The sequence below is a fragment of the Hypanus sabinus genome, chromosome 3 (genome assembly GCF_030144855.1).
Source record: "Hypanus sabinus isolate sHypSab1 chromosome 3, sHypSab1.hap1, whole genome shotgun sequence".
In the NCBI taxonomy this organism is placed as follows: domain Eukaryota; kingdom Metazoa; phylum Chordata; class Chondrichthyes; order Myliobatiformes; family Dasyatidae; genus Hypanus; species Hypanus sabinus.
The window spans coordinates 178,549,661-178,576,644 of record NC_082708.1 but is presented as its reverse complement, the minus strand read 5'-3'; the positions used below and the strand labels follow the sequence as shown (position 1 = coordinate 178,576,644).

Below are 26,984 nucleotides of genomic sequence, written 5' to 3'. Positions count from 1 at the left end.
CTTATCTATACCCCTCATAATTTTGTATACCTCTCTCAAATTTCCCCTCATTCTTGTATACTCTAGGGAATAAAGTCCTAACCTATTCAGTGTTTCCCTATAACTCAGGGCCTCAAATCCTAGCAACATCCTTGTACATTTTCTCTGCCCTCTTTCAATCTTATTGATACCTTACCTGTAGATAGGTGACCAGAACTGCACACAATACTCAAATTAGGCCACAACAACATCTTCAACATAACATCCCAACTTTTTAGTTAACTAAATAACTATGAGTGCAAAAAGAAAGTACTTCCTTTGAGGAGGGAATCTAAAACATTACCTTCAAACAGAAGTGGATGATTTAAAATGACATGAAGAATTACTCGTTCACACAAGGATAACGGAAAGACTGCTGAGATCTTGAACACCCAGTATTGGTGAAAGAAGGTACAAACATCTGCAGGCCGCAAAAATATCACTGCACTTCCTATACCAACAAAATCAAGATTTACAATCAGCACACGTCATGCAGTGTCTGATGCTGGAGAATAGCAATTATCAGTCGTGCTATTTACACAAGGGATCAGAGACATGCCTCATTAAATACAGGAATGTATCAGTGGTATGGAGAATTGCTAACGTTCCAAAAAAGGTCAAATCCAATCCTGGGAACTCCAAGCCAGTTAGTTTGACATGTATAGAGAAGTCAATTATAAAGTCAATGACTCAAATACATATAAAAAGATTAAAAGTGAACATTACAAAAGCACGTTTGGGTCTCAAAGACTAATTTCACACTGTGGACCACTGACCCCATAAAAATGCTGTGACTAAAGTTGAAATCTGTTGCAATGGTGCAGAATGTTGTGAATTATGTAATACATCGGCTGAAGAATTAGAAGCAAAAATTGGCAATTAATCATTTGGTGTGCTTCAAAGATCAGTCCCTAACACAAACATATGATAAGAGCAGCAGATATCATATACATATCATATCATAGCAGCAAAATTAGGCCATTTTGCCACTGAGTCTGCTCCAGGCGGATTTATTTTCCCTTTCAACCCCAATGTGGAAGATGACAGCTTCATGTTCCTAGGGGTGAACATTACTAATAGCTTGTCCTGGTCTAAATGCATTAATGTCACACCCAAAAAACCTCACCAACAACTCTACTTCAGGAACATTTACAAGCTCTCATTGCTATGGTCAGAAGTTCCCACTTGCTCCAAAAGGGCAACATTTATATCAGCGCCCCAGCGAGAGCAGTGTGAGCTGCCCCAGTGACTATTGTCCAATACCACTCACGTCTATGGTGATGAATAGCTTTCAGAGATTGGTCATGGCTAAAACCAACACCTGTCTCAGGAAGGATCTGGACCCACTGCAATTTGCCTATTGCCACAATAGGTCTATAGCAGATGCAATTTCAATAGCTCGCCATGCAACCTTGTATCACCTGGACAATGCAAATACCTATTTCAGGATGCTGTTTCTTGACAATAGCTTAGCATTTAATACCATCATTCCTACAGTCCTGATTGTAAAGCTACAGCCTTTGTAAAGCTTCTGTACCTCCCTCTGCAATTGGATCCTTGACTTCCTAACCAGAGGATCTCAATCTGTGCAGATTTGAAATAACATCTCCACCTCACTGACAATTAACACTGGCACTCCACAGGGTTGTGTGCTTAGACCACTGGTCTACTCTCTCTTACACCCATGACTGTGTGGCTAGGCAGAGTATCTATAAATTTGCTGATGATATAACCATTGTTGGCAGAATTTCGGATGGTGAAGAAAGGGTGTACATGGGTGAGATATACCAGTTAGTTGAATGGTGTTGCAGCAACAACCTTATACTCAACGTCAGTAAGACCATAGAGCTGACTGTGGACTTCAGGAAGGGTAAGTCGAAGGAACCAATCCTCATAGGGGGATAAGAAATGGAGAGAGTGAGTAACTTCAAGTTCCTGGGTGTCAATATCTCTGAGGACCTAACGTGGACGCAACACATTGATGCCGCTCTAAATAAGGCAAGACAGCAGCTATACTTCATTAGGAGTTTGAAGAGATTTGGTATGTCAACCAAAACATTTGAAAACTTCTACTGATGTACTGTGGAAAGCATTCTGACTGTATTGAATGACTATTACTTACGTCCTTCATATACATGAGGAGTAAAAATCTTTACATGACGTCTCCATCTAAATGTGCAATGCGCAATTTATAGTAATTTATAATAAATAGTATGCATAACAGGACAGTAACAAGATGGTTAAATATGAACAGTCACTATTACATAGAAATACAGTTGCATTAGCATGAATTAAGCAGTCTGATGGCCTAGTGGAAGAAGCTGGCCCAGAGCCTGTTGGTCCTGGCTTTTATGCTGCGATACCATTTCCCAGATGGTAGCAGCTGGAACTGTTTGAGATTGGGGTGACTCTGGTCCCAATGATCCTTCGGGCCTTTTTACACACCTGTCTTTGTAAATGTTCTGAATAGTGGGAAGTACAATTGCCATACCAGTCAGGATGCTCTCAATTGTGCTCCTATAGAAAGTTCTTCGGATTTGGGCACCCATACCAAACTTCTTCAACTGTCTAAGGTGAAAGAGGTGCTGTTGTGCCTTTTTCACCACACAGCTGGTATGTACAGACCACGTGAGATCCTCAATGATGCTTATGCCGAGGAATCTAAAGCTGTTCACCCTCTCGATCCCAGATCCATTGACGTCAATATGAGCTAGTCTGTCTCCATTTCTCCTGTAGTCCACAACTAGCTTCTTTGTTTTTGTGACATTGAGGGAGAGGCTGTTTTCGTGACACCACTGTCAGGGTGATGACTTCTTCTCCTTATAATTTGAGATTAGGCCAACTAGTGTATCACCGCTGATCACTAATGGCTGCATCACCACTGGTATTGGGGGAGGGGCTACTGGACAAGATCAAAATAAGTTGCAGAAACTTGTAAAGTTAGTCAGCTCAATCATGGCTACCTGACTCCATTGTGTCAAAGACATCTTCAAGGAGCAGTGCCTTAGGAAGCTGGCATCCATCATTAATGATCCCCAGCACCTAGAACATGCCTTCTTCATCCTGTTACCATCAGGAAGGAAGTACAGAAGCCTGATGGTGCACATTTAGCAATTCGGGAACAGCTTCTTCCCCTCTGACATCTGACTTCTAAGTGGACATTGAACCCATGAACACTACTTCAATACTTCTTGATTTCTGCTATTTTGCACTAGTTATTTTAACTTAACTATTTAATAGACATATACAGTGCCTATAAAAGTATTCAACCACGCCCCCCACTGGAAGTTTTTATGTTTTATTGTTTTACAACATTGAATCACAGTGGATTCAATTTGGCTTTTTTGGCACTGATCAACAGAAAAAGACTTTTTCATGTCAAAGTGAAAATATATCTCTTGGAAGTGATCTAAATTAATTACAAATATAAAACACAAAATAATTGATTGCATTCACCCCCCTTTCATATGACACACCAAATTATCACTGGTGCAGCCAATTGGTTTTAGAAGTCACCTAATTAGTTAAATGGAGATCTGTGTGCAACCAAGATGTTTCAATTGACTGTAGTAAAAATACTGGAAGGTCCAACTGCTGGTCAGTCAGAATCGTGACAAGAACTACACTATGAAGACAAAAGAACACACCAGGCTAATCTGTGAAAAGGTTATTGAAAAGCACAAGTTATGAGATGGAAACAAGAGCATTTCCAAGTCACTGAATATCCCTTGGAGTGCAGTTAAATCAATCATCAAGAAATGGAATGAATACGGACCAGCTGTAGATCTGCCAAGGGCAGGCTGTCCTAGTGCAAGAAGGGGACTAGTGAGATGATGACGTCGACTCACGCCTGAGAGGCCAGTGTCGGGCATTTTCATGCCTTACATGGCACGGAACAAAAGACTGTGTGGTGCACCACTCCTCACACAGACATTTCGCAGTATTTTTCTTTCATTTTATGAGGTCAAGTTGCAAGCTCAACACTCAACCCGGCACGGATGGAAAGCGTACTCATGAACTGCCCAACTGGAACCAGGGAACCTCCGTTCCGTAGTCCTGCGCTGATGTCACTGCACCAACAGCCGACCAGGACTAGTGAGGGAGGCCACCAAAGCGACCTATGACAACTCCAGAGGAGTTACAAGCTTCAACAGCTGAGATGGGAGAGACTGTGCTAACAACAATTGTTGCCCAAGTGCATCACCAGTCACAGCTTTATGGGAGAGTGACAACGAGAAAGCCACTTTTGAAAAAAAACTTTGCCAGAAGCCATGTGGGAGACTCTGAAGTCCGACTAAATGCAGACTTGGTATTCGGCAAACATGCACATCATCAAAACCACACCATCCCTATCATGAAGCACTGTGGTGACTACATCATGCTTTAGGGATGCTTCACTGAAGCAGGCCCTGGAAAGTTTGTGAAAGTAGAGGGTAAACTGAATACAGCAAAATTCAGGGAAATTCTGGAGAAAAATGTGATGCTGTCTGCAAGAGAACTACAACTTGGGAGAAGATCTGTGTTCCATTGAGACGATCCAAAACATAAAGCCAAAGCTACATGGGAATGGCTTAAAAACAACAAAGTTAATTTCCTGGAGTGGCCAAGTCACAGTTCAGACCTCAATCCAACTGAGAATTTGTGGCTGGACTTGAAAAGGGCTGCTCATTCACAATTCCCATGCAATCTGACAGAGCTTGAGCAGTCTTGTAAAGAAGAATGGGGAAAAATTGCAATGTCCAGATTGCAAAGTAGATAAGGCTATAATTACTGCCAAGGGTGTATCTACGAAAAACCGACTTGAAGGGTGTAAATACTTATGCGATCAATTATTTTGTGTTTCATATTTATAATTAATTTAGATCATCCTGTAGATATCTGTTTTTGCTTTGACAATAAAGAGTCCTTTTCTGTTGACTAGTGTCAAAAGAGCCAAATTAAATCCATTGTGATTCAATGTTGTAAAACAATAAAACATGAAAACTTCCAATGGGGGGGGGGTGAATACTTTTTATAGGCACTGTATATACTTAATGTAAGTCACTTTTCTCTCTATATTTATAATTTATTTCATCAAACTGCTGCTGTAAAGTTAACAACTTTCATGACATATGCTGGTGATATTAAATCTGGTTCTGATTCCTCAGGAGGCTACAGAAATTTGGGCACGTCCCTGTTGACCCTTAACAATTTTTATTAATGTATCATAAAAACATCCTATCTGGATGCATCACAGCTTGGAATGGGAACTGTTCTGCCTGTGACCGCAAGAATCTACAGATTTGTGGACACAGCCAGCACATCATACCAACTAGCCTCCCTTCTTATGGACTCTGTCTCTAATTTTCACTGCCTTGGTAATATAATCAAAGACCCTTCCGAACCTGGACATTCTCTCTTCTCCCTTTTCCCATTGGGCAGAAGACACAAGAGCCTGAAATCATGTACCATCACTTTCTACCCAACTTTTATAAGACTAATGAATCATTCACTTATACAAGACCTCACAATCTACCTTGTTATGACCTTGTACTTTATTGTCTACCAGCACTCTACTCTGTAATACTTTACTCTGCATTCTGCTATCGTTTAACCTTGTACTACTTCACTGCACCGTTTAATGATATGATCTGTACGAACAATATGCAACACAAGCTTTTCACTGTATCTTGGTACATGTGACAATAATAAACCAAATTCCAATTTCTAATATTTATAACTAAGATCTACTTACTCGTGCTTGCTGGATGAGGGCAAGTCATGGTACTCTCCAAGGACTGTTACCTGGCATCTATTGTCAGCAATATGGATGACTTAGTAGGCAAACATTAATTAACAACAATAAAAGCTGGATTTCAAATCAATGCTGAGTTGACACAAAGTAATGGTGGTAAAGCACTTTACGATCCTCTGTGAGATGGGTGTGAGAAATCAATTTAAATGACTTGGCGAGGAAGTGGAAGAGAAGATTAGTAAATATGCAGATGACATGAAAGTAGATGGAGTTGTGGACAGGGTAGAAAGCTGCAGTTTACAACAGGACATTGAGAGGATGCAAAGCTAGGCTGAGAAGTGGCAGATGGAGTTCAATCCAGAGAAATGTGAAGTCATACACCTTGGAATGATGAACTTGAAGGGAAAGTATGAATTTAATGGCAGGATTCTTAAGTGTGGAGAAACAGAGGGATCTTGGTCCATGTCTATAGATTTAAGAGTCTCTTGGATATTCACATGGAAGAAAGAAAAATGGAGGACTATGTGAAGTTTTAATTTTATCTTGAATTGGTTGAAAGGCTGACACAACTTCAAGGGCTAAAATGCCTGTACTGTTCTATGTTCTACAAAAGTTCCTGCTCCTGATGATTGTCCAAATAAACAATGGAACAATTCAATGTTTACATTTATTCTGTGGCAGGAGTAAAGGGAAATTTTTAATGGAGCTTCACAAAGGCTTAATCAGATGAAGGTGGTTATATTAAAAGCTTAGTCACAGGTAGATCTTATTTGGTTGAGCAGTGTAGAGAAAATTTTACAATATCCAAACTAGTTCAATACAGGCTGCCAAAAGAGGGTTAACAGAGATGCATAAATGGACAAAGTTTTGACATATCAGTATGAGCTTGCAGAGTAGGGAGATGATCAAGAAGCTTAATAAGCCTCAACAATGACATGAGCACCATTCACTGCCAAGTTTAAAATATGGAAAAATGGTGCAAGTAAATCAGTGGCCACTTTGTTAGGCATACCTGTATGCTCATTAATGCAAATATCTAATCAGTCAATCATGTGGCAGCAACTCAGTGCATGAAAGCATGCAGATATACTCAAGAGGTTCAGTTGTTGTTCAGACCAAGTATTAGAATGGCAAGTAAATATGATCTATGTGATTTTGACCATGGAATGTTTGTTAGTGCCTGACAGGGTGGTTTGAGTATCTCTGAAACTGCTGACCTCCTGGGATTTTCATGTACAACAGACTCTAGAGTTTACAGAGAATGGTATGTAAAACAAAAAGCATCCAGTAAGCAGCACTTCTGTGGCTGAAAATGCCTTGTTAATGAGAAAGGTCAGAGAAGAATGGCCGGACAAGTTCAAGCTGACAGGAAGGCAACAGTACTTCAAATAAATGTTACAATAGAGGTGTGCAGAGGAGCATCTCTGAATGCAACATGTTGAACCTTAAAATCAATGGGCTACAGCAGCAAAAGATCACAAACATACGCACTCAGTGGTGACTTTATTAGCTGCAAAGGGATTAAAAAATGGTGTGGGGTGAAATCTTGGAAATAAGCAATCAGTGAGTATTTACAAAGAAATGAATTAATGCACAGAATGCTGGTTTCATTCTGAGATTCACATTCTGACGTGTTTCGATGCAAGGTGAATAAAGGACAAACAAAATCACATTTGTTTCAATTTTATTATGGATAATAAAAATCACTCATAACAATCAAAACAAAATTCATACATTGCTTCCTAAGAACAAAGACGTTGCCGTAACGAGAACACTGCATAGACAAATGGTTTGACATGGTGATGGGGGAGATGGGTGGGAAGAGGATTGGCAGAATAGACATTGTACATCACGCAACTGAACACCTAGATTCCAAATCAGAACACCAACATTAAAAAAGAAAAGCTGCTGCATGAAAGGAATGGTTAATACGTTAACTTGTAAGGTTAAACCTTTCAGTTCCCCACCCTTGACAAAATCAGCCAGGAACGCGGTGTTTAGCACATACCCGCTTACATCATCAAACATGGCCACGTGTACCTCAGAAAAATCAGCCTGATTTTAAAAAGATTCTGTACAGAAACATCTATAGTTTTAGAAAATATGCTCAATAACAATTCATCAAGTGGTGCAATGCTGATAGCCTGTGGCCTTACTGGACAAGCTTTCAAGGGCGAGTTCACAGCAGGCAATGTTTATAAGGGTTAACAGCCTAATATCCCTCTCACATTCCACAATATTTTTATAACAAAAGGCTCTATTTTGTATCAATAATGCTATTTAAAAAAAAATTATTCCACCCATCATCTTGAATTTTGGAATAGATGGATTGGTGCCTTGAATCTGTATCCATCAGGCATTGGGTTGTAACGACCCCAAAAAAAAGACATTCCTTTGGGGACCTTAGTGAAGCTTGGGAAGGGGAAAACTTTCAGCACATACTTAGAATGGACTCTAGCCCACACTGAGCAGCTAAGAGAGTACTCAGATAAAATAACTGCCCACTTATTTCTCTCCTATTGCATGAGAATATCATATGTGCACTGAGCCTCTGCTCTCTGAGTTTTGTGAAAAGGATGAAAATTTATCTCATTGTAGTAGACACAATTTGACAGCTTTGATGCAGGATCAGACCTCCCCTGGCTGGCATGTCTAGAACCAGGGGTCACAGGATCCAAATCAGGAATCAGCTATTCAGGGCAGATAAGAAGAATTTTCTTTACCCACAGATTAGTCACTTAGAAATTCCTCATCCAGGAGAGCAGTGGAGGCTCAGTCACTGAGGGCATTCAAGATTTTTTTAAAAGTTAGATTTGCAGGAATTAAAAAGGTACGGGATTGGTATGGAAAATGGTGCTGACGGAAATTATCAGTAAAGATCAAGGGCTGAATGAGCTAATCTCATATCTTTACATAGACTGGAATATAAACGGATAAATTTCAACTGAAGTTAATGAAACAAGAAAAAACTGGCTTGGTATTTTGTAAAATATCATGAAATGATAGGATGCGTGTTTGCTTCTGATAGGGACTGACTCAACAAAGAAATGTATGACATTTTCTGTTAAAATATTCATCTGTGAAACTATCACATAAGAGTGAATTATTCAGTCATGCCCTAAAATATTCACACAAACTATTCCATTATTCCAAGAAATACTGTCCTCTGGTTGCACTAGGTTTAAGTTAGAGCTTTGAATTTACAAGGGGCACCCCTATTAGATCTGTTTATGGACAGGCAAAATCTATTTTTAGACTCTGCATGAGAGCTAATATATATGACAACAGGTCAGATGACAGCACTTTCACTAAAGGAAAATTAACAAATTCTGTAGGAATTCAAAAAATTCAATGCTGAATGCTATTTGGCTCATCAGGTTTGAGAGAACAAATCAAATTAGTGCTATTCTTTCTTTATTCTACATCACTTCCAAAACTACTTTCACCACCCTCACAAGCAATGGATTCCACATGACAACTTACTAAGTGACTTTTCTGTCTCTCTTCGTTGGTCATTCTATTTTAAATCTGTGTTACCTTTACCGATCTTGTAGATGATGAGAGAAGAAACTGCCAGCAATTGAGAGAGCCACCATTTCTATTTTTATTTGCTATATATTAATTCAGATTTTTAATATTATTTTGCATAATCAATACTCATATTACAGTGGACCTCAGATCTGGACATTTTCACTTGTCACACATTTGTGAGCCTGACACCAACAAGGCAAATGCTGCATAATCACACCATGGGATCTGTCATTTCAAACAGGTGCAACATGAGTAAGTTTCCTCCATCTTAAGAACTGAGGCTCAAGATGGCCACTCCTGCCCATTGTCACTTTGGAGACCAAGCTTTGGGCCATGACCTCATGAAGAATACTCACATTCAATACTGCTATCAGGGTGCATTACTAAATGCTGGCACAAGGCACTTTCATTTCACTTTACTTCTTCACTGCTAGCAGCAGACAACTATGCTTCTGCATTGTTCAGGAGTTGATATATCTCACTTCCACAAAGACTGACATGACTTCTGTAATCTTTGTTAGTGTTTGTAAACCAAGTCTACAATAAATATAAGCAGCATGGAGTAAATGAGATGCTCGAGGAATATAAAGAATGTAAAAAGAATCTTAAGAAAGAAATTAGAAAAGCTAAGATACGAGGTTGCTTTGGAAAGTAAGGTGAAAATAAATCCAAAGGGTTTCTACGGTTATATTAATAGCAAAAGTATAGTGAGGGAGAAAATTGGTCCTTTAGAGAATCAGAGTGGACAGCTATGTGTGGAGCCAAAAGAGATGGGTGAGATTTTGAACAATTTCTTTTCTTCGATATTCACTAAGGAGGAGGATATTGAATTGTGTAAGGTAAGGGGAACAAGTAGGGGAGTTATGGAAACTATAACGATTAAAGACGAGGAAGTCCTGATGCTTTTAAGGAATATAAAAGTGGGTAAGTCTCCAGGTCCTGACAGGATATTCCCTAGCACCTTGTGGGAAGTTAGTGTAGAAATAGCAGGGGCTCTGACAGAAATATTTCAAATGTCATTAGAAACCAGGGTGGTGCCAGAGGATTGGCGTATTGCTCATGTTGTTCCATTGTTTAAAAAGGGTTCTAAGAGTAAACCTAGCAATTATAGGCCTGTAAGTTTGATTTCAGTGGTGGGTAAATTAATGGAAAGTATTCTTAGAGATGGTATATATAATTATCTGGATAGACAGGGTCCGATTAGGAACAGTCAACATGGATTTGTGTGTGGAAGGTCATGTTTGACAAATCTTACTGAATTTTTTTTAAGAGGTTACTAGGAAAGTTGACGAGAGTAAAGCAGTGGATGTTGTCTATATGGACTTCAGTAAGGCCTTCGACAAGGTTCCACACGGAAGGGTAGTTAGGAAGGTTCAATCATTAGGTATTAATATTGAAGTAGTAAAACAGATTCAACAGTGGCTGGATGGGAGATGCCAGAGAGTAGTGGTGGATAACTGTTTGTCAGGATGGAGGCTGGCGACTAGTGGTGTGCCTCAGGGATCTGTACTGGGTCCAATATTATCTGTCATATACATTAATGATCTGGATGATGGGGTGGTAAATTGGATTAGTAAGTATGCAGATGATACTAAAATAGGTGGTGTTGTGGAAAATGAAGTAGGTTTTCAAAGCTTGCAGAGAGATTTAGACCGGTTATATGAGTGGGCTGAAAGATGACAGATGGAGTTTAATGCTGATAAGTGTGAGGTGCTACATTTTAGTAGGACTAATCAAAATAGGACATACATGGTAAATGGTAGGGCATTGAAGAATGCAGTAGAACAGAGTGATCTAGGAATAATGGTGCATAGTTCCCTGAAGGTGGAATCTCATGTGGATAGGGTGGTGAAGAAAGCTTTTGGTATGCTGACCTTTATAAATCAGAGCATTGAGTATAGGCGTTGAATGTAATGTTAAAATTGTACAAGGCCAAATTTGGAGAATTGTGTACAGTTCTGGTCACTGAATTATAGGAAAGATGTTAACAAAGTAGAGAGAGTACAGAGAAGATTTACTAGAATGTTACCTGGGTTTCAGCACCTAAGTTACAGAGAAAGGTTGAGCAAGTTAGGTCTTTATTCTTTGGAGCATAGAAGGTTGAGGGGGGACTTGATAGAGGTATTTAAAATTATGAGGGGGATAGATAGAGTTGACGTGGATAAGCTTTTTCCATTGAGATAGGGAAGATTCAAACAAGAGGACGTGAGTTGAGAGCTAAGGGGTAAAAGTTTAGGGGTAACATGAGGGGGAACTTCTTTACTCAGGGAGTGGTAGCTGTGTGGAACAAGCTTCCAGCAGAAGTGGTAGAGTCAGGTTCGATATTGTCAGTTAAAGTAAAATTGGATAGGTATATGGACAAGAAAGGAATGGAGGGTTATGGGCTGAGTGCAGGTTGGTGGGACTAGGTGAGAGTAAGCGTTCGGCATGGACTAGAAGGGCCGAGATGGCCTGTTTCTGTGCTGTAATTGTTATATGGTTTACTTTCAGGAGATTATGACTCAGCTGAACCATTATGTATCGTGAAGGTATTCCCGTAATCCCATTGGCAGGAATCAGAATTTTTTAAATTTGTAAAATTTAGCCACTAAATAACAAAATACAGCAATTTCATTTTTCCTCTGCATAAATTTTCTTTTGGGCAGCAAGGGGATTTACTCTGCATCCTCTGTATAACTTGCTTTTCCTACTCAGTTTAGTGCTACCAGTAAGCTTAGACACACACTTTTTACTCTGTCCCCTCTTCCAAATTGTTAATCTATATTGTGAACAATTGCGACCCCAGCACTGACCCCTGCGGCACTCTGCTCAGCACTGATCGCCAACCAGAGGAATCTTATTTATCCCATCTGCATTCCAGTGGATAATCAATCTCCTACCCATGTTAATAAATTACCCCCAACTCCTTTCATCCTTATCTTATGAAAAAGCTTTTTATGCAGCACTTTATCATACACCTTCTGAAAATCCAAGTATACAGCATCCACCTGCTCCCCCTCTATCCAGTGTTCATTATATCCTCAAAGAAGTCCAGTAAGTTTGTCAAACCGGGACCTGCCCTTTATGAATCTATGCTTTGACTGCCTGTTGAAACCACATCTATCTAGATGACTCACTATTTCTTCCTTAACAATACCTTCAAGCCTTTTCCTGTCTACAGACATTAAGCTAACTGGCCCATTGTAGGCCTTTAGCCTACATTAAATAGTGGCTTGACATTTGCTATCTTCCTATCTGCCGGGACCTGCCCAGAGTTTCGAGAGTTATGATATATTAGCACAAACACATCATGGAGAGATTTGTATAAAGTATTAAATAATTTTGGGTCTAAGTGGCGTGAAGGAGCAGAACCAGTCAGGAGATAAGTACAAGAATATTAACTAAAACTTCATAGACAAATGTGAATTTACTTTTCATTGTTTGTTCCATATTCTCTTCCTAGTCAGTAGGCCATCATTTAAACTATCAAATGCATCCTGGCCCTCCGAGCAATCCCATTTCACTACAATGTATTCCTTCTCACATGCCCATCAACCCATCAACTCCCCTACTCAGTTCTTCTCCCACCCACCTACACAATCAAGGGCAATTTTACTGTTTCCAGCATATCTTTAGGGTGTTGGAGGAAACCAGAACACCCAACAAAAACCCACTAATTGAGTCTATGCCACAGACAGCAAATGCAGAGTTAGCTTTCATTTCAAGAGGACTAGAACACAAAAGCAAGTACGTATTACTAATACTTTATAAAGGAGTTAGTTAGACCTCATTTGGAATATTATGAGCAACTTTGGGCAACATGTCTCAGGTAAGTTGTGCAGGCCCTGGAAAGGGTCCAGAGGAGGTTCACAAGAATGATTACAGGAATGAAAAGCCTGGAGGAGGAGTGTTTGATGTATCTGGACGTGTACTCAATGGTTTTCAGAAGGATGGGATTTGATTATCATGGAACCCCACCCAATACTGAAATGCCTGGAGAGTGTGAATGTGATCACATTCTTCAGACAAAGAGTCCAAGACCTGAGGGAACAGTCCCAGAATAAAAGGAATACATTTAAAACTGATAGGAGGAAGAATTTCTTCAGCCACAGGGTACTGATCGGTGGAATTTGATACCACAGAGGGCTGTGGTGGCCAAATCATTGGGTGTATTGAAGGAAAAGATTCATAACTCCCTTACTAATTAAGGAACCACGACTTACAGGGAAGAAAGTGGGAGGATGGGGTTGCAAAATATCATCTATAATTAAATGCTGGAAATGGCTTGATGGTCCACATGGCCTAATTCTGTTCCTGTATTTTATGGTCTGACAAGGGGAAAGAGATTAGAGGGAATATAAGGGAGTCCTTCACACAGAGAGTGAAGGACATCCTTCACATCCTTCTACCTGGATTTCACTAACTGAGAGTGTGGTTGTAGCTGGATTATCCAACCTTGCTTCTGTATCTTATGGTCTGATCACAGGAAGAACGTGAAAACTTCACATAGAGAGCACAGGGACCAGGATCAAACCTGCAACACTGGAATTAGTTCCCATAGCACTACTGCACAATGAAAAAAAAAAGGATCTGAACAATTTTTCTTATGTATTTGGGAACTCTAAAGCTATTTGGTTTAACTTTTAACTGAACATAATTGCAAATCTAAACAACTTTTTTAACAAAATGAGGAATTATCATTATTACTAAAAATATCCAAAATGAAAGTATAATCTTTCTTTGGGACTTTAAAAAAAAGCCATGCATATGTTGCAATTTTGCAACAAGCACAGAAAAAAAGCCGGAAATACTCAGCGGGTAGGGCAATATCTGTGGAAAGACACCCAGACTTGAAATATTGATTGTTTCTCTTTCTACAAATGTTGTCTAACCTGCTGAGTTTTCCCAGCACTTTCCACGCTTATCTCTCTTTGGGATGCTGTATTTTCAGAGTGAGAAGATGGATGAGGTCTTTCTGAAGATGATGGGCTGGCGATTTGCGAGGAAATCCCGAATGTGCACCAATGCTGACAAAGGGCGTGGGGGTACCGACTGCCTACCAATTTCCCCCCGGTTGGAGAATTAGCTGTTAACCCTTAAAATAGTGGAATTAAATGGCAATTGTTTAAAAATGCACCAAGCTTCCATTTAATGCAATAGACCCTTAATACCAAACTCGGGTAATAAGGCGTTTAAATTCATTCTCTATACTTTACAACTATTTATAATGCATTAGTGAAATCCGACCTTGAACATCACAACATGGGCACAGAAGCTTATTAAACTGTATTTTAGTAATGATTTTCGGAATTGTCTTTGAAAGTAGTGTAAAGGAGATCGAAGATCCTTACTTGAAGGAGACAAGGCGCCACCCTTGTTGCTGATGGAGGTCCCGTATCCTAGCAACGTGCGTCATTAATTGGCTTCCCCGAAAATAATGTGCGTCGCTGAATGAGTTCCCCGAGAAGAAATGCGCGGCACTAAAATGGTTCCCCCGGAGAGAATGTGCGTCGCTGAATGGCTTACTGGGCTTGTGTGCGGCTGATTTGCTTTTCTCCGGTTGAGATGCGATGTCCAGTTGTCCGGTGCGAGCGTGTGTCCGTGTTTATATACCCTTGACGACGCTGCACAAACCTTTCGTGCCCCTTTTTTTTCCGTGTCAAATGTTCTGCTGGTCCCCGGTGCGGGGTGAGTGTAGGAGCGGGCGGCGATGGTGGAGACGGTCCTACTGGTGCGAGTTCCGGGGATGGATGGGATGAGTTGGGATCGGGAGCGTTGTGTCGCGGCCTGGGCCCTCCACCGGCTTCACATCGTGGGCTGGAAGAGGAGCGCCGCTGGCAGCAGGCTCCAGAGCAGCCGGGAGTCGCTGCGCAAGGCCTCTGCCAGGCCCCGGGCCTCGGAGGCCTCCCGGCTGGGGTTCGACTCCTTCCACAGCAACCGCTCGTCGGCCGACTGAAAAACAATTTTGAAATAAACAATGAAACCATGGTTATTGCATGGAAAAGGTAAACATAAATTATGCTAAATGCACAAAATATAACATTTGGAACTATTAAACTATATAGCACAAAAACAGGTCCTTTGGCCCACGATGTTATATTTATGATACCTAATTAAACGAATCCCTTACTTTATACTACCACAGTACTCTGAATAATGATCTGTATGAATAGTTTGCAAAATACGTTTTTCACTGTACTCAGTACATGAGTCAATAATAAATCAATTTACCCTTGGCCCGTATCCCTCCAAAATCAGCACATTCAAATGCCTACATAAAATTCTCTTAAATGAATGCTTTGCATATGCCTCCACCACCACCCAGCAGCACATTCCAGGTACGCACTACTCTCAGTGTAAAGAAAAGTCCTGCCCCGTGCATCTCGTGTGAGCTTTCTCTTGCCTTAAGTGCATGCGCTCTAGTATTAGATTTTCAACCCTGGTAAAAAGTTTCTGGCTGTCTATGCCTCTCATAATTTTATAAACTTCTGTCAGGTCTCCCCTCAGACTCTATCGCTCCAGAGCAAACAAGTCTAGTTCGTCCAACCTCTCCTAGCACATTATGTTTTAATTTGTACAATACTTCTTTTAGAGGCTGCAGTTAGTGGATTGTATATAGTTATGGCCTCCATATTACAGGAAAGATATAGTGACCCTGAAGAGAGTGCAGAGCAGATTCACCAGGATGCATCGGTATTAGCATATGGTATATAAATGTATAGAGCATTAATATATGGTATACCATGATGTATTAGTATTAGCTTATAGTCTTATAGGAGAATGGGGTTATAAAGGAAATGGATCTACCATGATAAAATGGCAGAACAGACTTGATGGGCCATTTGGACTTACTCTGCTCCTATGATTTATGGTATTGCCAGGGATAATGCAATACAGTGAACAGTTTTGGCTTGCATGTGATCCAGATTACAGTATGATAGTAAAATGTTAACCTGCGCATCATCTTTGAGTATCCTATGAACATGGACCCTAAGATCTCTCTGATCCTCCACACTGCCAAGAATCTTACCATTCATATTCTGTCTTCAAATTTGACCAACCAAAACAAACCACTTCACATTTATCTAGGTTGAAGTCCATCTGCCACTTCTCAGACCAGTTCTATATCTTATCAATGTCCCGTTGTAACCTCTGACATTCCTCCAGACCATCCACAACAGCCCCAACTTTTGTGTCATCAGGAAATTTACCAACTCGCTCTTATACTTCTCATCCAGGACACTTATAGAAATCACAAAGAGGAGAGATCCCAGATCCTTGGGTAACACCACTGGTCACCAACTTCCATGCAGAATATGAACCATCTACAATCACCCATTGCCTTCTGTGGGCAAGCCAATTCTGGATCCACAAAGCAAGGTCTCCTTGGATCCCATGCCTCCTTATTTTCTGAATGCATGGGTAACCTTATCAAATGACTTACTGAAATCCATATACACTACATCCACTGCTCTACCTTCATCAATGTGTTTTGTTACATCCTCAAAGAATTCAATCAGGCTCGTAAGGCACAACCTGCCCTTGATAAAGTCATGTTGACTATCCCTAATTAGATTGTCTCCAAATACTCATAAATCCTACCTCTCAGGATCTTCTTCAACAATTTGCCCACCACTGAAGTAAGACTCACTGGTCTATAATTTCCTGGGTTATTTCTACTCCCTTTCTTTAACAAGGGAACAACATTTGCAATCCTCCAATCCTCTGGTACTTCTCCCATCCCTATTGATGTAAGAGATTATTGCTGGAGGCTCAGCAATCTCCTCCCTCACCTCCCACAGTAGCCTGGGGTATATCCTGTCTGGACCTGGTGACTTATCTAACTTAAAGCTTTTCAAAAGCTCCAATACATCCTCTTTCTTAATGTGTATATGCTCAGTCCACTGTAAGTCATCCCTACAGTTGCCAAGGTCCTTTTCCCTGGTGAATACCGAAGCAAGTATTCATTAAGTACTTCCGCTACCTCCTCCGACTCCATGCACGTTTCCACTATCGCACCTGATTAGTCCTATTCTCACACGGCTCATCCTCTTGCTCTTTACATGCTTTTAGAATGCTTTGGGATTTTCCTTCATCCTGCTAGCCATGGCCCCTTCTAGCTCTCCTAATTTCATTCTTAAGCTCCTTCCTGGCAACCTTGTAATTTTCTAGACCTCCAACAGTACCTAGTTTCTTGAACTTTTCGTAAGCTTTTCTTTTCCTAACTAGATTTTGTTCATCCTTTGTACACGATGGTTCTTTAACTCTACCATCCTTTCTCTGTCTCAATGGAACATCCCTATGCAGAATTCCATGCACGTTTCCTAAACATTTGCCACATTTCTGCCATGCATTTCCCTGAGAACATCTGCTTCCAAGTTTCTGCCTAAAAGCATCGTATTTCCCCCACCCCAATTAAGTGTTTTCCCAAATTGTCTGCACCTATCCCTCTCCAGGTAAAGGAAGATAGAGTTTGTAATCAATACCTCCAAAATGCTCTCCCAACAAGAGATCTGACACCTGACCAGGCTCATTTCCCAATACCAGATCAAGTACAGCTTCACCTCTAGTTGGTTGTATCTGTCCAACCCACAGAAACCTATGAGTATTACTCTCTGTTGTTTCTTAGTCATTAGCCCCAATGCAGGTTTTGACCCAAAACTTCGACAATTCCTTTCCTGCCACAGATACTGCTCAGCCCTCTGAGTTCCTCCAGCAGATTGTTTGTGGCTTCAAATTCCAGCATTTGCATTCTCTTGAATCTCTCTTTGTAGTCATTTGAATGCATTTTACGAAATCCCGTGATGGCCACTTGTAGCTTGCTCAGACCTAACATTTGCAGGAAGCTATTCAGCCAACAGCTATCTAAATTAATTTTGCTCCCCTGCTGTTCCCATCGCAAAGTTTTCCCTATTAATTAAATCTCCCTTTAATCTTGGACCTGGGGAAACAGAATATAATCTCTGTGTGTGTTGACTTTATTAGAACACCAAAAAAAAAATGGAGCTTAGAGGATATAAACAAAAGTGAATTAGAGGTAAGCATAGACTAGACCCCAGGAAAATCATTGCATGTAACACAGTAGTATAAACAAGGATAGTACAGCAGGTGCCTGGAATTACCTCACTGAATACCTAAGCTGTCATTTGTTTAACCCTTGAATCCAAAGCAAAAACACTCCTATTGCAACATATTTGCAGTTGCACTCTTTCATTCCCAGAACTCTTCATTCTTAGCACCACAGTTCCTATGCTATTCTTGCAGAGTCAATACGATGACTTTGGGGGTAGCACAAATAAAGATTCCCTTCCCCTCTGATTTTGCTGTGTCGCGGGTTCCAGGAAACTCTAGCATGTGACCATTCTTCACAGGAAAGTTGCTTAATCCTGAGCATTACAACTGCTCCATATTACCGTGCCCGAACGAAAGCTGGTCACTCCCTTTTCCAAGCACTGTGATAATCGTATCAGGGAAACTTCTGAATCTGTGTCTTCAACAAACACAAGATAGTGAAGGTAAACATTAAACCATTAGAGGAAAACTTTAGAGGGACAGAATTAAGCATCAATCTGTAAATACACTCAGTGGCCACTTTATTAGATACAAATGTACACCTGCTCATTGATGCAAATGTCTAATCAGTCAATTTTGTGACAGCAACTCAATGCACAAAAGCATGCAAACATGGTCAAGAGGTTCAGTTGTTGTTTAGACCAAACATCAGAAAGAGGAAGAAATGCGATCTAAGTGGCTTTAACTGTAGAATGATTGTTGGTGCCAGACAGGGTGGTTTGAGTAACTCAGAAATTGCTGATCTCTTAGGATTTTCACGCACAGCAGTATCTAGAGTTTATAGAAATTGGTACAAAGAACAAAAAAAAGCATCCATTGAGCAAAGGTTCTGTGGGTGAAAAGAGCCTTGTTAATGAGAGAGGTCAGAGGAGAATGGCCAGACTGGTTCAAGCTGACGGGAAGGCGACAGTAACTCAAATAACTACGCATTACCACAGTGGTGTGCTGAAGAACGTCTCTGAACACACAATTGACCAAACCTTGAAGTGGATGGGCTACAGCAGCAAAAGAACATAAACATACTATGTGGCTACTTTGTTATGTACACGATCTACCTAATAAAGTGGACACCGAGTGTATATTGTGGAAATCTAATAGCTTCACCTTCAGTAGTTCAATGACCCCTTATGTTCATAATGCTTCCTGACTCATTGAACAGGCAACCCCCATGTTACAGCCTTTCGTGATACAGAAATTCTGTTCTCTGTAATTTATAAATCACTACCCGAAAATCTGAGATATGGAACAAAATTCCTTCTTACGGATGTTATGTGGGAAAAAGATGTGAAAGAAACAACAGATGTTTGTTTTATCCGTGGTCACTCTATACTGTGGGGCAATACGATTTGGATATACCATTATCGATTTAATTGGATTGGCAGCCTCTCCCTCTGAGGATATGAAGAAGCATCTCAGAGTGTAGCACTGTTGCGCTATTCATCTGTGAGGCATTGTGAGCAGCCGCAGTGGCCGTAGACAGCTTGTACTCCATCTCCTTAAAGTAATTCCTCTGCCTTTCCTACACTTCCACTGCTACCATGCTTTAACTCATTAACCCCCCCTCAACTCCTTCTACACCCATGAACCCCCCCAATCTCTTCACTTAACAACCCTACTTCCAAATACGTTCCTAATCCACAAGATTAGATTAAATGATTTAGATTAGATTTAGATAAACTTTGTCATACGTACATCGAACCATTGAAGCATACAGTGAAATGTGTCAATTGTGTCAACGACCAAAACATTTGGAGGATTGCGCTGGGGGCACTGCACAAGTGCTGCCAACAGTCTAGATAGGTACATGGATAGGAGTAGACAGTTTTATTGGTTTGGCATAGACAAGATGGGCTGAAGAACTTGTATCTGTGCTATATCTTTCTATGACTCAATGCTTCCGGGGACAATATAGCACGCGCACACTTTCCTAATTCTAACTCATACATCTTTGGAATGTGGGAGGAAACCAGAGCACCCTCTATAGATCAGAAACAAGAGAAAATCTACAGATGCAAGAAATCCAAAGCAAAACACACAAAATGCTGGAGGAACTCAGCATGCCAGGCAGTGTCTATGGAAAAGAGTAAACAGTCGATGTTTCAAGCCCTTCATCAGGACTGGGAAGGAAGTGGAGAAGACAGGGTGGGAGGAAGAAGTACAAGATGGTAGGGGATAGGTAAGGGGTGGGGGTGAAGTAAAGAGCTGGGAAGTTGGTGAAAGAGATAAAGGGCTGGAGAAGGGGAAACCTGATAGGAGAGGACAGAAGACCATGGAAGAAAGGAGAGGGGGAGGAGCACCAGAGGGAGGTGATTGACAGGTAAGAAGATAAGTTGTTAGAGGGAAACAGGAATGGGGAATGATGAAGGAGAGAAGGGCAGATAATTACTGGAAGTTTGAGAAATCAATGTTCATGCCATCAATTTGGAGGTTACCCTGAAGAATATAAGTTGTTGCTCCTCCAACCACCACCACCCTCTATAGATGCTGACCGACCCATTGAGTTTCTCTAGCTTTCTGATTTTGATTAATATGAGAGAAAAACAGGCTGGAAGAATGCACCTCCACTTATAGCATGGGGTTCAATGGGAAAACGGAGGTTGCATTACAGAAAGTCATGATATGTACAGTCATCTATGCCTCCCTAATGTGGGTGTCACCTGTAGTACATTTAGTGTTATTTAGTCAGTTCAAACAATCAGTTTGGGGGGGGGGGGGTTTAAGCCATGGCAATTGTATGTCAGCCCTTAAGTTTAAAATGAAAACATACAATTTGAAAATAATTTTATGAGCCTTTTGCACCATTTTATAGGCAGCATCCAAAGTAACGAGTCCAATGTAGTTAAGTGCTTGCAGACTTGTTGCCACTGCCCATAAGATTTCCTTTGACCTGATTGATGAACGTTGCACCTCACTGTTCTCCACTCCCCCGGCCTCAGTTATATTTTTCAGTGATGAGCACAAGCAGGCTGCAAGGGCAACACATTAATGATGTGATCACAGAGGCTGTCTCTGTCCTTCCAATTCACTTTAATGGAAGGTGGACATACCCAATTTAAAAACTTGTTTGCTGCTGGTCACCCTGTAATTTTATGCAAGGTGTCAAATCTCGAAGGGAAGCCCAGATAAACCACATCTTCTTCTCTCAATATTACCAGTGCGCATTTTGCACTGTCAAGTTAAACCATGCTGTAGTCTTTCTTTTGGACCCACTGATCTCTGCAATTGATGGCATTTAATGTGCCATTAGAATGAAGTACAATGTACCATTACTAACAGGCTATAATGGCTTAGAACTCACATCGCTGTACTGTGCAACTACAGAGTCTTAGATTAATAATCTAAAGGAATGCATATCTCACCATAACCATCTGAGATTTCTCATTTTTTAAAACAAAATTGGTAATAAAAGGCAGAAATCAGTGAAAATAACCATGAATGTCATGTAAAGCAAATTACCGTCTGCACTCAGTCCCTAAAAAATGGCCACTGAGTGTATGTTCATGCTCCTCTGCTACTGTACCCCATCCACTTCAAGCATCAACATGTTGTGCTTTCAGAGATACTCATCTGCACACCACTGTTGTAATGTGTTGTTATCTGAGTTACCGTCACCTTCTTGTCAGCTTGAACCAGTCTGACCTCTCTTATTAATGAACACACACAAAATGCTGGTGGAATGCAGCAGGCCAGGCAGCATCTATAGGGAGAAGCGCTGTTGATGTTTCGGGCTGAGACCCTTCATCAGGACTAACTGAAAGGAAAGATAGTAAGAGATTTGAAAGTAGGAGGAGGAGGGGGAAATGTGAAACAATAGGAGAAGACCGGAACGGGTGGGGTAAAGCTGAGAGCTGGAAAGGTGATTGGCATTACCACCACCCCCTCTGGTCTTCTCCTATCATTTCGCAACAACTGAATTGAATTGACTTTATTTCTTACATCCTTCATATACACGAGGAGTAAAAATCTTTACATCTCCATCTAAGTGTACAATGTGCAATTTATAGTACTGTAATTTGTAACAAATAGTAAGCACAACAGGACAGTCAATATAACATACTAATACAATTGCATCAGCATGAATTAATCAGGCTGATGGCCTGGTGGAAGAAGTTGTCCCGGAGCCTGCTGGTCCTGGCTTTTATGCTGAAGTACAGCTTCCCGGACGGTTGCAGCTGGAACAGTTTGTGGTTGGGGTGATTCAGGTCCCCCATGATCCTTCGGGCCCTTTTTACACACCTGTCTTTGTAAATGTCCTGAATAGTGGAAGTTCACATCTACAGATGCGCAGGGCTGTCCATGCCACTCTCTGCAGAATCCTGCGACTGAGGGAAGTACACCTCCCATACCAGGCAGTGACGGAACTAATCAGGATGCTCTCAGTTGTGCCCCTGTAGAAAGGATTTGGGGGCCCACACCAAACTTCTTCAACCATCTGAGGTGAAAGAGATGCTGTTGTGCCTTTTTTGCCACTCAGCCACCTGAACCTCTTGACCATGTCTGCATGCTTTTATGCATTGAGTTTTGCCACATGGTTGGCTGATTAGATATTTGCAGTAAAGAGGGGGTGTACAGGTGGACAATAAAATCTCATCACTCAAGAAAATGGATCTATGCCAGTGTAGGTAATCTCCCTCAGAGTAAAATAGCCTGGTTATTTCTTGCTTAAAATCATTATCAGGTCAAGTTGACTGCTTGCTTCCATTTAACCAAGGTCATCTAAGGATAAGGTGTGAGGATTGTTGGTGAAGGCTACAGTCCAGAAATAAATACTGAAAAAAAACTTAAGTTTGCTGACATTCTCTCATCTCTTTCCAGAGCAATGCTACACATTAATTTACAGAATAGGGATGTAAAGATAAAGATGAAAGACTAAAGACTAAAGATAAAAATTAACTTTACTGGTCACATGTACTTCAAAACATACAGTGAAATCTGTAGTTTGCATTAAGGATTTGCTGGAGGTAGCCCACCATGTCACCACACATGACCTAGCATGCCCACAACTTACTAACCATGACTTGTACGTCTTTGCAATGCGCAAGGAAACCAGAGAACTTGGAGGAAACCCACTCAGTTACAGGGAGAATGTACAAACTCCCTTTAGACAGCGGCAGAAATTGAACCCCAATCTTATATCTGGCAATATAAAAAGTTACACCAACTGATACATGACCATGCCATGCTGACCATAAATGCCATCATTTATCGTTTATTCACTAATCACCCGAGAGAAGACCCTGGTGAACAGCCTTCCTAATCGACTGTTGTTCTGGTAACATATCAACACAATTTTCTTCTAAGGTGGTCTCTTGAGGTTGTGTGTGACTTTCTTTCGGTCCAATTACAAGGATTCTGAGATGGCTGATGAGCTGTGTGTGGAGTCTGAATAATCTGCACAGGTGAGCCAGGAGGTGGTCAATGAAGCATGAGAATGTGTGGTGGGGGAGGGGGGGAATTGACTGGGATGTTTTGTGTCCAATCCCCCATTTTCTCTTGAACTCCTTGCATTCTTGTCAAGGCGTCTCAGTCACAAATCTAAAGGTTAGCTTTATTTGTCACATGTACATTGGATCATTGAATTATACAATGAAATGTGTCACTCGCATCACGAATATACTGGGGACAGCCTGCAAGTGCCATCTTGTTTCCAGCACATCCACAACCTACTAACCCTAACTGTAAGTGTATGTGGGAAGAAACCGGAGCACCTGGAGAAAGCCCACATGGCCACGTGGAGAATTGAACCCCAATCATTGATGGCTGGCTCTGTAAAGTGTTACACTAACCACTGCGGAGCCACCCAACCATTCCTAGTCCCTTTACAGATATTGTTCCTGCCTTTCTAGTGATTGGGGGCTGGGGACTACCTTGGATCAATGAGGATGTTGCATTTTCTAAAAGTGACTTTGGGAAAGGTCCTTGAGTCATTTTTCCTATGGTGCAGCTCAGTGGAGAGCATGTATCAGGAACTTGGAATCTGGTAAATAGTAGATGTGGCCTGTCCATTGCAGCCTGCACTTAGTGTGACTATGGCCTCAATGCTGAGTTGGGAGAGAACGCTGACTATGGTTCACTTATTCTGTCAGTGGAATTGGAGAAATCATTGGTGGTGCCTGTCCAGTGCTTTGAGGAGTCTGTTATGAGTGGTTGTGTCTCTGAAGTGTCAAGGAGGTTGGGGATCACTTCTGTTCGGTAGACTGTGAGTTTTGTGCTGGGCTTGAGCTCTTGATCAATAATCTTTTGCTCAGACACCAGTGGCAGCAGTGAATTTCATCCTCAATGTCTTAAACTTCATGAAAATGAACCATATCTTAAATATCCATAAAACAAAGATCCTCTATTCGCCCTCCCTCATGGTCAACACCCCTTATAATGAAGGTCTCTTCATTTGGGCACCACAACAAACAAATATGTGCTGGCTTTGGAAAGGTTCAGAAAAAGCTCACAAGAATGATCCCAGGAATGACAGGGTTAATGCAACATGAGTGTTTGATGGCTCTGACCTATACTTGCTGGAGTTTTAAAGAATGGGGGGGGGATCTCATTGAAGCTTTAAATATCTAGATTGAGTGGATGTGGAAAAGATTTTTCCAATAATGGGAGAGTCTAAGACCAGAGGACACATCCTCTGAATACAAGGACATCCTTTTCAACAGACGGTGGTAGATTTATGCAATTCATTGCCACAAATGACTGTGAAGGCCAAGTCACTGGGATATTTAAAGCAGAGATTGATACGTTCTTGATTAGTGGGGACATCAAAGGTTACAGGGAAAAGGCATGAGACTGAGGTTGAGAGGGATAATAAACCAGTCATGATGGAATGCTGGGCCAAATGGCTTAATTTTGCTCCTATATCTTATTGTCTTAATGTCCTGCTAGACCCTGCAAAATGCAAATAACTTTCACATCTGCAAAGTCACCTCTCCGCAAAGGCAGACTCAAAAACTTCTACAGTTCAGCTCAAGACATCAGCTTCGTCGGTATATCTTCAAAGCATTATCATCATCATTATGTGCCGTGTCGTACGATGTGAGCAATCATGGTCTTTCCATGACCATGACTGTTCTTGGCAGATTTTTCTACAGAAGTGGTTTGCCATTGCCTTCTTCTGGGCAGTGTCTTTACAAGACGGGTAATGCCAGCCATTATCAATACTCCAGAGATTGTCTGCCCGGCATCAGTGGTCGCATAACCAGACTTGTGATATGTACCAGCTGCTCCCATGGCTTCACATGGCACTGACTAAGTGGGTGCTACACCTTGCCCAAGGGTGACCTGCAGACTAGCGAAGGGAAGGAGTGCCTTATACCTCCTTTGGAAGAGATGTATGTACACCCACCATCCTACCACAGCATTATAATCCTCTGTAAAAGTAAATAAATAACTCTCTTGGCCTGCATTCTAAGTCCATCTTAGTGATACTTTGTTTCTGAATCTACAATGTGCTCTCTCTTAGTATCATCTTTATAATACGGGCCTTATAAGTGGTAAAGTATTCCATTGTGATGTTATATATAGACCCACTATTCACTCCCAACAACAATATATCGCCTCATTATAGGAAGGATTTAGAGAGGATGCAGAGGAGGCTTACAAGTGCTAGTTCAAGTTCAATAATCCTACAAACATACACATGTTGGTCTCATCAGTGAACCAGAACTGCAGAAGGTTAAATTACCACGAACAGGGTCTTGCAACCACAAGAGAAACATTTAAGAACCACATCTGCGCCATCTGTTGGACCTTTAGAGGCTGCTGTGACCAAGAACGCCACCATCCTACTGGAAGATCAAGATGTTGCCTGGAGTAGAGAGCATGTGTTATGAAGAGATGTTGAGTGAATTAGGGCTTTTCTTTTTGGAGGGAAGGAGGATGAGAGGTGTATATAATAATAGGAATTGATAGAGTGGGCAGCCAGAATCTTTTTTTGCAGGGCGGAAATAGGTAACACAAAAGACATAATCTTAAGTTGCTTTTAGGAAAGTATATGGAGGGGCATGTTAAAAACAGGCCTTCTTTTCACTTTTGCTCAGAGAGTGCTGGGTGCATGGAATTCGTTGCCGGGGTGGTGTTACAGGCAGATACATTAGGGATATTTAAGAGACTCCTAAATAGATGCACAAATGATAGAAAAATGGAAGTGTGTGTGAGTGGGAAGGGTCAGATTGATCTTGGAGTTGGTTAAGAGGTTGGCACCACATCATGGGCAAAAGGGCCTATACTATGCTATACTGTTCTATGTTCTATTGAGATTTCCCTTTAGAACTGAATATTGATCTGGCTTTCACCTTGCCCCAGCCTCAAACAAAGTTAAAAATAATTATTTCTAACAAGTGAGGAAAATAATTATGTTTGAAAACACAAAAACCTGCCAGTGGACTTGGTGTTATACAGTTTCCTTATTAATGGACCAAACTGCTCGAACAGCAATGAGGTGTCCAAATCAACCCTGCAGAGCCAAATATGCTCTTGCAGAATATCCTTAATTTGCATAGCTACTTGTGAGGAGTACCATATCAAATACTGGGGCCTCTATAGCTTTATGGTAAGTACACAGGCTTATCATATCATCCCTAACCTCCCACTTTTCCTATATGTGAATTGATGACATGCCTGTGAAGTTTACTTTGTCAGTCCCAATCATATC

At 41.1% G+C, this 26,984-nt stretch overlaps 1 protein-coding gene across 7 annotated transcripts in view; it reads right to left on the bottom strand.

The window, feature by feature from the left end:
- Positions 1 to 7,419: 7,419 nt before the first annotated feature.
- gfra4a (GDNF family receptor alpha 4a) overlaps positions 7,420 to 26,984 on the bottom strand; it is a 277,708-nt gene continuing 258,143 nt past the window's right edge. For all 7 annotated transcript variants that reach the window (XM_059965707.1, XM_059965706.1, XM_059965712.1 and 4 more), the window contains one exon: positions 7,420 to 15,214. In XM_059965707.1, coding sequence (XP_059821690.1) covers positions 15,068 to 15,214 — 147 coding nt within the window. In that variant the 3' untranslated portion in view covers positions 7,420 to 15,067. The remainder of the gene's footprint in view (positions 15,215 to 26,984) is intronic.